This window comes from Caenorhabditis elegans, chromosome I, assembly GCF_000002985.6.
Source record: "Caenorhabditis elegans chromosome I".
Taxonomy (NCBI): domain Eukaryota; kingdom Metazoa; phylum Nematoda; class Chromadorea; order Rhabditida; family Rhabditidae; genus Caenorhabditis; species Caenorhabditis elegans.
Window position 1 is genome coordinate 8012972 of NC_003279.8, and position 16117 is coordinate 8029088.

At 35.3% G+C, this 16117-nt stretch overlaps 6 protein-coding genes and 2 non-coding genes across 11 annotated transcripts; 3 read left to right on the top strand and 5 right to left on the bottom strand.

Annotated features, from left to right (window-relative positions):
• Positions 1-1434: 1434 nt before the first annotated feature.
• rskn-2 lies at positions 1435-6610 on the top strand (the record flags this gene model as incomplete). Of its 4 annotated transcripts, none has more annotated exons than NM_001361776.4 (12): positions 1435-1661; positions 1932-2329; positions 2710-2856; positions 2901-3207; positions 3313-3485; positions 3610-3841; positions 3901-3990; positions 4163-4260; positions 4813-4921; positions 5168-5444; positions 5499-5646; positions 5950-6610. In NM_001361776.4, 12 exons carry the CDS (start codon positions 1497-1499, stop codon positions 6098-6100), a joined length of 2295 nt encoding a protein of 764 aa, NP_001348667.1. The 4 variants fall into 4 exon arrangements, with proteins under 4 accessions (NP_001348667.1, NP_001348666.1, NP_001040645.1 ...); NM_001361775.4 differs by having other exon boundaries at positions 1439-1661; positions 4163-4284; positions 5168-5447; positions 5950-6609; NM_001047180.5 differs by having other exon boundaries at positions 1441-1661; positions 4163-4284; positions 5950-6606.
• C54G4.7 (AB hydrolase-1 domain-containing protein) lies at positions 6530-9675 on the top strand. The gene is made up of 6 exons (NM_059805.7): positions 6530-6691; positions 6741-6879; positions 7815-8004; positions 8073-8160; positions 8210-8388; positions 8759-9675. Exons 3-6 carry the CDS (start codon positions 7883-7885, stop codon positions 9504-9506), a joined length of 1137 nt encoding a protein of 378 aa, NP_492206.1. The 5' UTR covers positions 6530-6691; positions 6741-6879; positions 7815-7882; the 3' UTR covers positions 9507-9675.
• Positions 6607-7930, bottom strand: dod-18 (Nucleotide PPase). The gene is made up of 5 exons (NM_059804.3): positions 7831-7930; positions 7649-7783; positions 7326-7429; positions 7130-7282; positions 6607-6859 (listed from the first exon to the last, which is right to left on the bottom strand). Exons 1-5 carry the CDS (start codon positions 7894-7896, stop codon positions 6724-6726), a joined length of 594 nt encoding a protein of 197 aa, NP_492205.2. The 5' UTR covers positions 7897-7930; the 3' UTR covers positions 6607-6723.
• A 27-nt stretch (positions 9676-9702) lies between the features above and the next one.
• cyc-1 (Cytochrome c domain-containing protein) lies at positions 9703-11451 on the bottom strand. Its single transcript, NM_059806.7, has 6 exons — positions 11403-11451; positions 11150-11304; positions 11004-11103; positions 10704-10952; positions 10463-10657; positions 9703-10409 (listed from the first exon to the last, which is right to left on the bottom strand). Exons 1-6 carry the CDS (start codon positions 11430-11432, stop codon positions 10281-10283), a joined length of 858 nt encoding a protein of 285 aa, NP_492207.1. The 5' UTR covers positions 11433-11451; the 3' UTR covers positions 9703-10280.
• A 457-nt stretch (positions 11452-11908) lies between these two features.
• C54G4.9 (RAP domain-containing protein) lies at positions 11909-13554 on the bottom strand. Its single transcript, NM_059807.7, has 4 exons — positions 13238-13554; positions 12930-13189; positions 12498-12880; positions 11909-12448 (listed from the first exon to the last, which is right to left on the bottom strand). The coding sequence occupies exons 1-4, from the start codon at positions 13546-13548 to the stop codon at positions 12008-12010; spliced, it is 1395 nt and encodes a 464-aa protein (NP_492208.1). The 5' UTR covers positions 13549-13554; the 3' UTR covers positions 11909-12007.
• An 89-nt stretch (positions 13555-13643) lies between these two features.
• On the bottom strand, positions 13644-14821 carry eif-2beta (Eukaryotic translation initiation factor 2 subunit 2). The gene is made up of 5 exons (NM_059808.7): positions 14777-14821; positions 14627-14729; positions 14491-14577; positions 14057-14413; positions 13644-14009 (listed from the first exon to the last, which is right to left on the bottom strand). Exons 1-5 carry the CDS (start codon positions 14789-14791, stop codon positions 13819-13821), a joined length of 753 nt encoding a protein of 250 aa, NP_492209.1. The 5' UTR covers positions 14792-14821; the 3' UTR covers positions 13644-13818.
• A 1024-nt stretch (positions 14822-15845) lies between these two features.
• On the top strand, positions 15846-16025 carry K04G2.15. The gene has a single exon (NR_050288.1). It is a non-coding gene; the product is annotated as an Unclassified non-coding RNA K04G2.15 (non-coding RNA).
• Positions 15846-16025, bottom strand: K04G2.13. The gene has a single exon (NR_050289.1). It is a non-coding gene; the product is annotated as an Unclassified non-coding RNA K04G2.13 (non-coding RNA).
• Positions 16026-16117: the final 92 nt, after the last annotated feature.

The window sequence follows — 16117 nt, forward strand, 5'->3', positions numbered from 1 at the left end:
TTTTCAGTTTCAAGTATTAAGATTTGAAATTCCTAGTTTTAATTTCTGGCCAGTGAACTTTTCTTTCATATTTCGTTTGATGTTTAGTGTATCACTGGTTTTTTTGCAAAATGTTTATTTCTAATTGATTTGAGTTTCTTTAAAAGCAGAAGTGATTAATTTAGGTTATTTTAAAAGCTTCAAGATATTTATTCTTAATATTTATCGCTAGAAACTAAATTTATACAGGCCCCATCATTCCTCTCGTTAATATTTTGTTGATTAGCTTGGTTAGTTTTCTCTTCGTTAGACGAATTCCCCAAATCTAGGTACCTAGAAGCAGTAGAAGTGTTGTTTTGATATTTCCTGTTTATATCTTCCATTTCTCTTACTTCTCACTCTTCTCATTCCTCTAACTTCTGCTTGTTGTGTTCTTGTGTTCCATTTGATTCTGCTCTTGCTCACCGGAGCCACGGCAGCAAATGCAACAAAAGAAAGGAAGAAAAAACGAAGCACACACGCAAAACACATGGCATATTTTCACTTTTGCATCGTTGTCTCTTTCTCTTTCCTTCTTCATCTTCCTTCTTCTTGCTTATGGCTCATGACACCACACCACTTGTGCTCTCTTGGCAGGAAAGCCTGAGCTCACAACTTCTTCAAGTTTTCAGAATATTGTTGGATGGAGAGAAAAGGGAAAGGGGATTTCTGAAAATGATCGGAGGTGAATAGAGTTGGTCAACAAATCTTTCTTTCTCTAGAAGACTTTTCATTTTGTTTTTTATTCTGTTTGCTATGTTGTCCTCTTTTTTGTGCTGTGCTTCTTCTTTTTCTTCCTCTCCTTCTTGTTCTCAACCTTCCAAGCGGTAATGGATTTCTCGTTTTCATTTCCTTTTCTGCAAGATTCATGTGATAATTTCTGTTTTTCCATGTCTCTTTTTTTCGCAGTCTTCATTCCAAATTTTGTATAATCTTCTGATTTCTTTTATTAAAGCCTAAGATCTCAAAACTTAAAACTCAAGATCTTCCTAATGACTTTGTCTTGTGAAATTCTATTATTTGTCATCATTCTCTTGATACTCAGTTATTAGAACTCTTATAGTTAGCCAATTTGTGAGTCATCCTCTAAACATGAATAAATTTGAAAATATTGTCATAATTTCGAAGTTTTCATGGATTTATTTAGATTAATCTTTTAAAGATTGAAAATATTTTGACAAGCTCCTTTAAGTTCGAATTTCAGAAGAATGCAAAATTACTTTTTTTTTGGAAAATTAAACAACTACTAGATTTAGTTTTGAAAACTAATATGTAAATTATTAGATCTGCAAAAATTGAGTTTGTTTTTTCAATATTTTGTTTTCACTCTATTCTCTTCTGCTCAGTCGATTTCACTTATAACCTTGTTATGCCTACGTGCATATTTGCAAAACCTCATTTCGTGCAATTTTTATTTTTCAGGTGATTAAACCCGAAGAACACAAAAAATAGGCAGAAGGCATACATATATAGAAAAAATGGAAGATATATTGATGCCTGAAGGAGAGAAAGTTTCCATGGAGAACTTTGCTCTCCTCAGAGTTCTTGGAAAAGGAGCATATGGAAAAGTATTCCTTGTGCGAAAAGTTGGTGGAAAGGATCATAATACTATATATGCTATGAAAGTGTTGAGAAAGACCAGAGTGAGTTATTTTTGGAAAAGAAATGAATTTAAAAATAATAATTTCTCATTTATACGGTGCTGAACCTTTGTATTATTATTTGTTTTTTCATCTCTCGCCAAGAGCGAAAAAACCGACAATTGCCGGAATTCATATTCTTGAAATGGTTTTGAACTTTTCGAAACAAATAACTGGATTGAAAAATTTTTGAGAGATGGGAAAGTGAGGTGAAATAAAGTTTATAGATTAGTATTTTAATATGAAACGAAAAAAAAACAAATTTGATTGCAGGTGCTCACAAAACAAAAAACCCTGGAGCACACAATGGCAGAGCGTCAAGTACTTGAACGTCTACGTGGAACACCATTTCTTGTCAATTTGTTCTATGCTTTCCAAACTGATACCAAATTGCACATTGTAATGGAATATGTGAGAGGAGGAGAATTATTCACACATCTTTGCTCGAGAGGTCATTTTGATTTAGAAGCTGCTAGATTTGTAATTGCTGAACTTGTGGTTGCAATTGATAGTCTTCATCAAAGAAAAGTTATTTATCGAGATTTGAAGCTTGAGAATATTTTATTGGACGAAGAAGGACACGTTAAGTTGACAGATTTTGGATTAAGTAAATTGTTTCTACCCGGAGAGTTGGATAGAGCCAATTCATATTGTGGAACTATTGAATATATGTGAGTTTTGAAATTTCCAGCCAAAGTTTAGGCACACTGCCAAACGTATTTGGAATTAAAAAAAAAAAGAACTTATCAAACCTCAGAATTATTTGCATGTCAATAATTTAAACATGATTAGAATATACAATTCGTAGTTTTTGATGTAGTTCCAAAATTAGGATTAACAAAAACTGGGTAATTGCTACTTTTTGGTTGTATATTAAAAGGTATCATTTTTTGTTGAAAATTATTGATCATTGATATTTGATTATTGAGCTATTGAATTTTTTCATTGAGATTTTCATATAATTCTTTACAAACGAAAATTGGCACAGACGGCTGTGTAAAAGTAATTTCTGAATAGATAAGAAATAAATTCTCAAGTTTAATGATTCCAGGTCGCCAGAAGTAATCAATCGCCCTGAAGGAGGATACAGTGATGTTGTCGATTGGTGGTCTTTGGGTGTAATTTCATTTGAATTGCTCACTGGATGCTCACCATTTACTGTAGATGGAGCACAAAACTCTAGTAAAGATATTGCCAAGTAAATCATTTCCTCATTTTCTTTATAATTTCTTCGAGTTTTAGACGAATTATGACAAAGAAGGTCCCTTTCCCAAAAACTATGGATGTTGATGCTCGCGATTTCATCGGCCAATTGTTGGAAAAGAAACTTGAAAAACGTCTCGGATACAATGGAGTTGATGAAATTAAAAATCATAAATTTATGTCAAGTATTGACTGGGATGCAGCTGTTAAGCGTACATTGAAGCCAGTGATTGTTCCAAGAATTGGACATGATTTGGATACACAGTTCTTCTCAGCTGAATTCACTTCTCAGCCACCATTATATTCTCCTGCAGAGTCACCATTAAATGCTAATACTCTGTTTAGAGTGAGTTTTTTCTTAACTTGGCAGGCACCGATTGCCGGATTTTGAGCCGAATTCCGAAATATGTTTGACAAAAATAAATTTCCAGAAGAAATTATGTGATTACAGGGATACTCATATGTCTCCCCATCTGTTATATTTGCCAATGACAATGTTATCGGTGAAGAACTAATGGCTGAAGATGTCAATGCACTTCTCGCGAGTTCTTCATTTTTTGCCAAGTACAAACTAGACAAGTCGGACGCTGGTCTTTTAGGAAAAGGAGCTTTTTCGGTGGTCAGGTAAATTTTTATATTTTCATCAACATTTCATGTGCTGGAACTATTTTCTAGATTCGAAAATCTCGAAAAAGTTCAACAAAACGTTATTTTTACATAGTTTTAAAGATAAAATATACAAATTCAGACGATGCGAACGCGTAGTTGACGGAGCCCAGTTTGCAGTCAAAATCGTATCACAAAAGTTCGCAAGTCAGGCTCAACGTGAAGCACGAATTCTTGAAATGGTTCAAGGACATCCGAATATTGTTCAACTTCATGATGTACATTCGGATCCTCTTCATTTTTATCTCGTCATGGAGATTCTGACTGGAAATGAGCTGCTCGAGAGAATTCGAAAATTGGAACGATTTACAGAGGTTAGAATTCTTTTAAGCATTTCTTTAATTCGGAGTTACTCTGAAAATTAAATTTTTAGAGTGAAGCAGCAGACATCATGCGGCAGTTGGTATCAGCTGTGAAATATCTTCATGATAAAAGAATTGTTCATCGAGATTTGAAACCAGAGGTGAGTTTCAATGATCAGATTATGTTAAGTGGCTGCAAAATAATACAAAACATAAGAATAAAATACTTCCAAAAAGTGAAACAAATTAATAATTAAAGGTGGAGTATACTCGAGTAGTTAGAAAATTATGACGCAATTTTTAAAAAAACGGGCACAGTTATTCTTATTCCAGAATATTCTATTTGAAAGTATCGATTCAAGTGCCCGCCTTCGTCTAGTCGATTTTGGATTTGCACGTCTACTTCCAAATTCAATGGAACAACAACTGAAGTCTGTTCAAGTTCTGCGCAAGATGTACGGTCTCATCGCACACAATCATTCACTCCACTCGGAGTAACATTTAGTCTAGTCAAAAGTTATTGTGTTTTGTCTTTTTTCACTCATTATTGGGCATATTTTTGTTTTTTTTTCTTAACTGGGAGCATGTGTCTCAAGCTGAAAATTTAAAAGAACAAATGTTCGAAAAAAGTTACTTTTGGTAGAGAGGAAGACGGTGGTGTGTGATGTTTCGTGCATTCTTGTTACAGATTATCTTCTTTTTCTATCCTTTTAAACCTTTCTTTTCACTTATCTCTACTAAGGGTTTCTTTCTTGATTTCAGAGATTTTTGAAGAAACACACTCATTCTCTGACTCTCACTTGATTTTCAAGACAAAGCTGTTTACTAACAATTCACAAACACTCACATTAAGTTTCTCAAATTTTCTGTAAACTTGAGAGTTAGAGAATGCCCAATTCATCTTTGAATAACGTTTGTTTTCACTAATAGCTTCTATATATTTGCCTAACTCTCACTATGAAATTCTTCAATCATAATTACAGGACCCCCTGCTTCACACTACAGTATGCTGCTCCAGAAGTTTTAGATGTTGGAGATTCTCAACCAGAATACAACGAACAATGTGATTTATGGTCACTTGGAGTTGTACTGGTTAGTTGTATAATTTTGTAATAATTTAATGTTTCAAAAATCGAAGTAAAAATTTTGAGAAAAAACAAAAAGACCCCTCAAATTTAAGAAACGATTGATAATCGATAAAAATCACGAAATGGAAGCATGCAACTACAGTACCACATCGTGAAAAATTTTTTGGACGCATTGAGAACCCTGGTTATTAGAAATTCATAAGAAATATTTTAAATTGTGTGGCACATTTTCTACGAATAAATTTTTCAGTTCACAATGCTATCGGGTCAAGTTCCATTCCATGCACGTTCTCGTCAAGAATCGGCAACTGAAATAATGCAGAGAATTTGTAGAGCAGAATTCTCATTCACAGGAGACGCATGGACAAACGTGTCAGCAGATGCTAAGAATTTAATAACCGGTCTTCTTACTGTGGATCCAAAGAAACGTCTTTCAATGCAAGAGCTTACAGCTCATATGTGGCTCAAGTCTTCGGCTTCAATGGATACACCACTTCAAACTCCTAGTATTCTGCCATCATCAGCAGGTAGTTAAACTGATGTTATTGAAAATTGAATAACCTAATCTTTTGACTTTTCAGATGAAACATTCAATGAGACACTGCGCGCATTCCTCCACGCTAATCGTGATGGATTCCATCTTCTCGATGTTGCTGCTGCTCCTCTCATGAAACGACGCGGAATCAAAAGACAATCTGGGGACAAGGATGCTTCTGGAAACTCGAAAAAGTGAGTTCAAGAACCCTAATATTTGAAACTCCTCCAATTTGGGGTACGGTTTCAAAGTGCACAAGAAACACCACATTTGACGACATTTCTCTAAAATTTTATTTTTTAGTTTTTAAGTTTGCAAATAATTGTAAATTCCTTATTTTATACTATTTAGAACGTCTATTCAAATATTATATTTATGAAATTATTAATAATAATTATTTTCTAAAAAAATATGATACTTCTAATTTTGATCGCATTGTGAACATTTTCGTTTCTGAAAATATACTTTCATTTTCAACAATTTATGTCATTTTCCAGTTCGCGAGTTACCCAATTCGAGTGTCTTCCGGAAGAACAAGAAGCAGAGATGACATCATCAACATCCCGTCCAAGCAATTTGGGAATGATGAACTATCGAGAACCAAATTCTGGAACAATCCGAGAAACTCGTGGCTCAGACTCCTCCTAGACCTTTTTCTTTGTTTCTTTTAATTTTTCTTCCTTTCTGTTCCTGTTTCTCTCACTGTTTGCGTTGTGATTCTTTCGTCCTAGATGCTTTCTAGTCTGTACTCTCTCATTATTCTCACTATTTTACAAATTTTCCGTCACCTGACACTTGTGGCATTGCCTTCTCTATGAGTACAGTTGCTGAAATGTTCATTGAACCTGTAGTGATTGTCATTTGTTAGATATTTCGCATTTCTAGTCAATCCTCTACCAATTTTGAAAAATATTGTGATTCGTGCATTTCATTTTATGTTATTATATCTAGTCTCATGTAAATTTCTAATTTTTTATAATCATTTTGTTAGATACACATATCTTTATTCATCCACCTATCCCCATGTAATCTTTTCATTGTCTCCAGTGACTCCCTGAACTCTTGAACCATTTCCAGAAATTCTTCCATGTTTTGCGATGAGCATGATTGACTTGCCAATCGACTTTTTGAAAGATTAATAAAATTAAGTAATTCGTTTTACATATTTATTTTGGAGAAGGTTTGAAAGCTCCGAATCATAATATCGATTGAAGCATCAACGTGAAAACCTGATGTAATGTGAGAAAATAAAATATGGAAGTGAAAGCATTTTAGAGAATATTTTTAGCGATAAGAGCTTGGTGAAGACGGTGAAGTGGCAAACCAACCACATTCGGCATACATCCTTCGATTCCACGAACGAAGACAGCGCCAAAGTCACCGATTCCATATGAACCTGCTTTTTTCCTGAAATTTCGATTTACTAGGTCAGTTATTCGTGTTTTTTTATTGGAGTTTTCAAATGTCGTGATGAAAATGATGAAAAACGTGATGAAAATTTTAAAAATCCCTCAAGTTTTGCAGCTCTTTCAAATACTCATAAAATGTTCAAAATTTCTTGACCGCCAATTTTTCTTTCATTTTTATGACTTTAGATAAGAAATTCAATTCCAAAAATTTTGATAACTTTCAATCAATAAATATTTCCATAACTTTTTTTTGCTAAAAAAAACTAACAATGGCTCTCCGCTTTTTACATATTCGTCGATAACTCTATCAGGAATATCTCCAAAATGAACAATTGTTTTCTCGATGATCTCTTCATATTGATCAGTTTCATGATAGTGTAGAGCCATTCCAGTATATACATTATGAGTATTGTTACGAAGTCTGAAATTAATTTATACAATTATGATGTTGAAAATTTAATTACCTTTTCAAAGTTTCTTTAGCGTCATTGGCATCTGTTGGTTTTCCAATAATTTCTCCATTGAATTCGATTACTGTATCACACGCAATAATAACAGAGTACGGCTCCTTAATAATTCATATATTAATATAATATCTCAGTTTTTATAATTTCAATTTTAGATTTTAAAAATATGGTAGCAGGTCTCGATATGCTGCAGCACTCTGAAATTTTGCGCAAAAAGTTTTAGGTCGCGTCGAGAAATGTTGCCGTATTTTTTTTGTTGAATTCCGATTTGTTTTTCAACTAATAACTATATTCTCAAGTTACTGAAAAAATAACTATACCTCTTTTCTTTTCATTTCTTCCACAATAGTCGTCAATTTTCCTTTAGCTGTTTCAATGACAAACTGCTTAACTGGCAATGTTTTTGGTAGATTTTCCTCGAAATTTGAAACTTTTACGATTACATTTTCCAATCCCTGAAACCGAAATAAATCTTTCTTTTTGTAGATTCTCATTTTCTCACAATTTGCTGCAACAATTTGAGTCGATTTGGTGACTGACTTGCCAATACAATAATGGCTTCTTTCATTCCGAACTTGCCGTCGTGGGCGAAACACGTGGATCTGAAATTTCGATCGGCTCTTGTGCTCAGTCAATTATTCACAAAAAGTTGGGGACATCCGGATGTAATTAAACAGTACGTTTTGTTTTAATTGAGAAATTGAGAAACTAATAGATAATTAATTATTGTTATTATTATTTTAGAATGGCAAAATATCGCAGAGATGTCATGTCAAAGAGGCTTGTGATGGATTATGTGAAAGAACTTAATCCCAAAATCGACATTGTGAAGGTAAATTTTAATTTCTCAAAAACATTTTTCAATAATAAATAATTCTCAGAAATATTCAAAAAATGGCGTAACTTCATACGAGGGATTTTTCGCAAGTCCTCATGCCACTCTCTTTCCCAATCATATGCCAGGAAACGTCGGTCGAGCACATTTCAGAGCATATCTTCCTCAGAAACCAGGCCCCGTATGCATACATTTGGCAGGCACCGGAGATCACTCTTATTTTAGGTAAGAAAATTGAAAATTTATTTTAAAAAATACGGTACCTGGTCTCGGCACGACAAATTTTTTTGTACTTTAAAACTCGCTGCAGAGTTTTTAACTTACAGTTTCCTTTAAAGGCGCACACCTTTTTGCATTTAACAAAATTCATCGTGTCGAGACCGGATACCGTATTTTTGTCACAAAGATCGAAAAAGTTTGCGTCTGAATAATACATATTTAATCTAAAAAGAGAAAAAAACTCAAAAACTGAGATAAAAAGTATCGCATCTTACATAGATGCATAAATCGAATAATGATTCTTATCAGAGACCACAAAAATTTCGAAAAAATGCAAAAAAATCAAAACTGGTATCATAGATCACTATTATTTCAGACGTCACTATCTTCTTGTTGATGACATGCTTAAGGATGGTGTGGGATCTATTTTAATTCAAAATCCATTTTATGGAGATCGAAAACCACCGAATCAATTCCGTTCTTCTCTTGAAAATGTGACGGATCTTTTTGTGATGGGTGCCGCTTTAATTGCAGAATGTAATCATCTTTTCAATTGGTCTGAGACACTTGGATATGGTCCATTTGCAATTTCTGGTGTCTCGATGGGTGGATTTATGGCTCAACTTGCTGGATCAAATTCGCAACGTCCAATATCAATAGTTCCTATTCTTGCATGGACGACAGCATCACCATCATATACGGAAGGAGCTATTTCTCCAGCTGTTAATTATTCTTTACTGCAGAAACAGCTCGAAGATCCTCACTATGTTGATAAAATCCGAAGAATTCCGAATCAAAATTGGCTGGATAAAATGCGAGAGATGACTGCGAGAAACGGTGATTCAGAAGCCAAGAATATGATGAGAATTTTGATGGATGACTTCACAAGTCTTGAATTCTATCCAACACCAATAGACACATCACTATGCCATGTATTCTTGGCTGATCAGGATCAATATGTACTGCGAAATCAAGGGACACCAACATATCAACAATTATGGCCTAATGTAACTGTTGAAATGATGGAAGGATATGGACATGTTACAGCATATCTATCGAAACATGATCTTTGGCGTCGAAGAATAACCGAATTGCTCAGACGGCAACAGCAGAAAACAATTTAAAATAATTTGCATTTTTACTAGAATTTTGATTTTCCGTTTCTTCTTGTGATACTAGAACTCCCATAGCCAAATTTGAGATTGTCTCTATTTTGACATTACCGGTTTCTCTTTCTCAGTGTGCCTTTTCATAAAATAGAACTATGTCGGTAATGAACATTTTTCAACCAAATTCTACAAACATGATCTCCATATGCGATTTATAATTTAAAACTTTATTCGTCTCCACACTAAAAATAAATGTCGACGTTTTACCATTATTTGGTTTATTGGAAAAGAAAAGAAGGTATAAAAACGTGGTTACAGAGAAAAAAAAACGGATAAGAGATTTCCTATATAAAAAAAATATTCGAGAAAGTAATGATGCATCGAAAAAGTTCGTGAGCTTTTTAGTTTAAAAAGGAGTCTGACTATTTCGAATACAGCAAAAACTCTCAGAAAATGGAAAAATACTCATACTAAACTCTCCATTTTATTTTCACAATTAACAAACAACGGCGACAACTAAATTTTTCTAAACGGCTCCCGACGTCGTCCCCAATTTGAAAATTTTGGTGACTACGACGGTCGGATCGAGGGAGAGCGCGTTCTTTTTTTTTGAGGGGATGGAGGCTGTGAAAAAATGAACTAGGAGAGGAGGGTTACAAATACTCGCAATTTCATTAAATTTACAAACGATTAATCTCACAATATTTTATGAAATTGCGAGCAAATGATCGCTGATGGAAATTGCGGACGAATGAAGAGGATAATGAAAAAATAGCGGAAAGCTGGTGATTACTGAGCCTTTGGTGGCTCTCTTCCCTTGACCGTCTTGAACAAGAATTTCTGCGACTTCGTGAATGACCAGATATGTCTCTTTCCGTAGATCAGCACAACAGCCACAAATGGAATCAGAGCAGCGATCTAAATTATTAAAGTTTATTCACTTGTATATAATATTTTCTAAAATGAATTACCTTAAGAGCCCACTTCTTTCTGGTGTCATGGAATGGCTCTGCGGCCCAGTGCATGAATGCAGAAACATCCTTAGCTTGTTGAGACATTGTTGCTGGTGTTCCGTCCTTGTACTCAATTCCTTCGTCGAACAATTGTTGTGGCATAGAGATGATACCTCCTGGGAAGTATGGATTGTAAGCTTTTCCGTCATCAACCTGAAAAATGTTTCACTAATTCCTTTCAATTGTGTGCACGAAATACCTTCACTCCAGCTGGAGCCTCAAGATATCCAGTAAGAAGAGAGAAAACGTAATCATCTCCTCCGTGTCTAGCAAGAGCCATCAATGACAAATCTGGTGGAGCAGCTCCGTTGTTGGCAGCCGCTGCGGCCTTCTTGTTTGGATATGGGTTTGGCAACTTATCGGTCAGCATTCCTGGGCGCTGAATGGATGCTCCCTTATCGTCAACATCATTAATAAGAGCGTCAGCGGCCTCGGCTTTAGCTTCTTCCTTTAAAAAAAAGTCGTGATTAGCATGAAGTTATTATTTTATTCAAATTACCTCAGTCATGATTGTGTCAACGAAATGACGGTAATGCAAGAATTTCATCGAGTGGCAAGCTGCGCACACTTGCTTGTATACTTCGTATCCACGTCGTACACTGAAACATGAACGATTTATCATTATCCAAACTCAATTGAACCTACGAAGCAATGTCGAATGAAGAGAACGGTCCGCTGTGAGCCCATGGTAAAGCGTACGGGTGAACGTTGTCTCCGCTAGCGCTGACCGAGTTCTCCAAAGCGTAAACGAGTCCCATGCCTGAAGCGGCTGTGACTCCGGCAAGGGCCGCCAATCCACGCTGAAAAATACGATAATTAATTCACTGTTTATTTCAACATAAATTATTGTCTTCTAATAATAATTGGAGTTTTTGAATAGAAAGGACATAAAACTTACTTTAGATCCTTGAACCACGGCACGCTGCATTACGTACCACGTCGATTACCTATAAAATTCGTTTAATTTATTTCACTAAATTTGTTTTAAAAAAGAATTGAACGTGTGAACATTGCATAAATTTTATTCATCAATTTCCTAATTTAAATCAACTCCAGCAACGGAATTGCTTAAAAATTGAAGGTTCAATTTATCCGAATTGGAAATCTATCCAGTAAAATTATTCTGACGTGAATGAACCCGGAAATTGAATAAATTAACAAAAAACAACTGAAAAATTAAAGAAAAAGAAAATCTTGTACAGCACGGTCATCTAGAAACGCGCCAGCATCGAGAAATGTGCCCGCCTGGTGCTGGCGCACTTCTTGTGAGACCTGCGTATCCACTTTTATAACGATGTCTGCAACCTTATCGTAGAATAAAAGAAAGCTCAAAAACAGTTTAAAGATAATTTTTCTTTCCTGAAAATAACTTAATTACAGCTTTTTGGAATAAAAAAAAAGAGCGAAGAGAAGTTTTTTTATTAATTTATCAAAGAAAATAGATATTCAAATGAAAGACCAATTGAAAAAATAAGGAAAGTATGTTTCAAAAATACTCGTCGGCTAATTTTCTTTCATAAACTCCAAAATCCGATCCTCAGCATTTTTGTAGGTGCATGTCAAAATGGAAAAGTAGCTTGCGCCGATATTTTGGTGCTCCAGGCGCATTACTTCTTCCTCACTCGTAGCTTTATTGGATTCAACTTGTTTCAGCTTGACAAAGTCGACAAGCTGCTCGTGCATCGGTTGAAGAATCTTATGGTAAACTTCACGACAGAGCTCTTTTTTAATTTTGAAAACTGCTTGTGCCTGAGCTAGTGCGAACACAGCAGAGAAGTAGACAGTTGCAAAATAAACGTCATCGTATTTAATCTTCAAACACAGTGCCCAAAATTCACCAAGTTCTTCATAAAATTCAGGTGACCTGAGGCCGAATGCATTTCGCTGGTAAGTTGTGATGATGGTTGCAACAACTTGCGGTTCCAAACCAATATTTGTATCTTTCTGAATGAGAAATTTTTAATCTTTAAAAATACACCAACAGAAATCAAACCTTTTCGGAAATTTTTTTAAGAAAATGCTTCAGAAACAGAGGTCTGCTTTTGAGAGAATATCTAGAAGCTGTTTTCTCTAAAAGCTTGGCTGATTCTGTTATGTCGTTCATCCCAATTCCATATCCATTGAATATTCGAAGAGCAGCAAGCCAAAATTCTACAATTTTATCAATTTCGGGAGCTTCCAATTGAGGGATAAGCTCCATTCGTTTGTAAATCTGATTAAACACTTGAAGCATCTGACATGCTTGTTCTTTGTGATAAGTTGATTCAATTTGAAAGAAATTTGTGAACTCTTTCACTTCCAAATGGAATCGGGTCTCTTCTGAAACAACGTGTGGAATATAAAAATATTCGGAGTCCTTCTTGAAATCTTCGATCACTGAAATACGCATTTTTCAATTGAAATTTAATTCTACAACTGCTCTTACCGAGGATAGGATGAAAGGGAGAAACAATAGCGAGCTCATTTAGAAATTTCATGGGAATGTTGACCTTATTTGCATTGAGCGATATTATAACATCCTTGAGTAATTTTTCAAGAAATCTTTTCGGAGCTCCAGATAACCTCAGAATTCTACAATTTGCAGTCATTCTTCTTGCGAGAATTTCGATTTTTTCAGTATTTTTCGCAGACTCGATTTGTTTCCAGACTTCTCTACAATCATCTGTTCTTAAAATCCAGCCGTGCCTGTAATAGTAAAAAAAGTGAACAAAAGCTGAATAAAATAAAACCTACTCTATCATTATCTCCACTGCAATTTCCACAGTGACAGATGATTGTTGTTTGATTATATAGTTACACATTTCTTCCAACACCGCTTGATTTTCCAATCGATTCATCATTTGTCGAACTACCGTTTCAGATATTTCTAGAGAAACCGTCAAGTCCCATGAAATAATTTCTTGTAAGCATCTAACGAAGACATCTTCACATTTTTCAGCGCTGAATTCTTCATCGAAATTCTGAAGAGCGAGAAGAACTTCTCCAATATTTTTGGAATCCAAAGCCTGTGAAAGTTTTGACAATGCACTCATAAGGTTAGTCATATGGTGCTGAAATATTGGGGATCCTTTGACTAAACTTGAACATGGAAAATACCTAAAAAGGTGAGAACAAATCATTCAATAAATTTGAAACACTTACTATGCCGAATTTATTCTCAAAACACGAATCGAATGAGAAAGGAAATGAAACTGGATAAAAATAAATACGGGGAAAACAAGGAAAAGAGAAAGCAAAACAAGAATTTCGGAAAAATGGAAAGAAGTACCAACCCATAAAAAGCCGGATAACAACCGAGTAAAGTTTAGAAAATATTACTTTCCAGCTGTAGCTTCTTCGGCTCGGCGAATTGCGGCACGCTTTCCTACGACAGCCTTGAATCCACTCTTGATTGCTGTAACAGAGCATCTGGAACCACAGTTAGTACATTGGAGGAAGAAGAGACGAGTATCCTTGGTGAGCTGTGTTTCTGGCGACTTGCAAGTATGGCACATTACGTACTCCTCTGAAATACAGAAAATATACAATTTTTGGGAAATTTCTATTTTTTACTGATATATTTCCGGAGGACACTTTCAAATTGTTTCTGTTGCCATCTTCCTTTCACAATCAAACAGTTACTTCCGTCGATGGATCCAGTCGTTCCCAATTCCGCGAGCAAAAATTGGAGCACGTGTTTGTCTTGTCTTTTCATAAGCCGGCAAATTTCGAGGAAGTTGGAGAAAGCAGTCTTCTTTGATCCAGCTCTTGCAACTTCTGGGAGCTTGATGGCGAACTTCTTCTTGTCTCCAGCAAAGTCTGGATTTTTGTCTTTCATAACCTGATAGACAAGAGTGAGAGCTTCTTCGTATGTGTAATCTGGCCATGCCCCTTTTGCATCGATCAAGTTTTGAGCTCCAATTCCGATTTCTGAATTCATAATTATTTATTTTGAAAGAGTATTGTGCAAAATTATAGTTTTATAACTTTGTAATAAAATATATTACCGAGAGTTGGAACTTTCTCTTCAACTACTTCTTCGCCGGCTGTCTTTGGAGTTTTCTTCTTCTTTTTAGCTCCAAGGTTTAGCTCGCCTGTAATTTTGATTAATTAACAATCAGATACACATCTTCATCAGCTCACCCAAGCCATCTTCTACAGCTTCTACGCCGGTCTCAACAGGAGCATCATCGCCATCGATTTTGATCACCTTCTTAGACTTCTTCTTTTTTCCGAGATCGAGACCCTGGAGAAATATAAATTCAATTTGAAGACGAGATAAATTAACTTTACCAAATCGTCAGCCATAGTTTGTTTGTTTTGCTTGAAGTACAAAACCTGGAATTGAAAAATCATTTAAATGAAGATGCGAAACGATTTTCATGAAGAAAGGTAGGCATTTTGAATCTCGTAATATACATACAATTTAAAAATACATTTTATTCACTAAGTTTTGAAGATTATTTGCCGTTTCAGTTATTTTAAAAGACAAAATGGGTTGCGAAATGCAAAAAATGAGAGAAAACTTTCAAGGCGCATGAAGAATGGCTGTGGTGAGGTCTCGCCACGATTTCTCTTTGAGGCTGGGGGAGATTTACGAGGAGTGAACACTTTTTTTTTTTTGTTCTCTAAATGAGAATTTATTTATTTTGTTCAATAAGATTAGAATATGCGAGTTTATTGACATATTTTATATATCTTTAGTTGATTTTCTATCGTTTTTCTATGATTGATAGTATTTTCTACTCTAACATCGAGTTCTGACGCACCTTTGAAAATTACTGACTTGGCAAGCAAAAATATATCTTCGCTGAATCCTTTTGAGCTGTTAAGTTTAACAAAAATATTAAAATCTATTTTAATGTATTGTTTTGAACTGATTAGTACATAATTGATACTCTCGTCTCTGTATTCCACTTGCCGTTACAATGTTCGTTGTTTTTCACTAGCCAGGACCGGTCTCACGGAAAATCATTGTGAAAAAAAGAAGCAATCTGCTATTAAATAATTCCCATGCGAATCCATATATGATCTTAGTACTGCCATTTACTTCTCATAGTCAGAAAAAATACATTTCTCTAACAATCTTCATATCAAAAAACAACCAAATCCGTCGGCATCGCATCACAAATCCGACTAGTTTGTGACGTGGGCCAATTCGTGCCTACCTCGTTGCTCTCAGCTTTTTCAGTTCTGATAGGAGGAGTGGGAGGATAACTAAATTGACAACAATCAGCTTCGTTATGGCATCCTTTCAATGGAAAGAATTGGTTCACCGATTGACAATGAGTATCTAAGCGCAGCTTTTGTGTGGAAAACGGAAGAAAAGGACGAAGAAGTTGATGTTGCAGGACGTTGGAGCAGAAGAAAGGCGGAGCTCTTAGTGTTGCGAGATTGGCAGCCGGAGACTCGTTGGCTCAGCCAGGCATATCGCCGACGAATTGCTGCTCTCGGGTCGCCGGTGTCGTCTCTGCTCTCTGCTTCATCTTGGCTCTTCTGACCCTCTCTCGTTCTACACGGCCGCGCATAACAGCAAATTCTCTTCGTTACTACGCTCATAGATTTGTATATTTCAAAACTGTAAAATTTCATATATTTATTCGAATTTAGAATACTTCTAATTCGTTAAGTGTG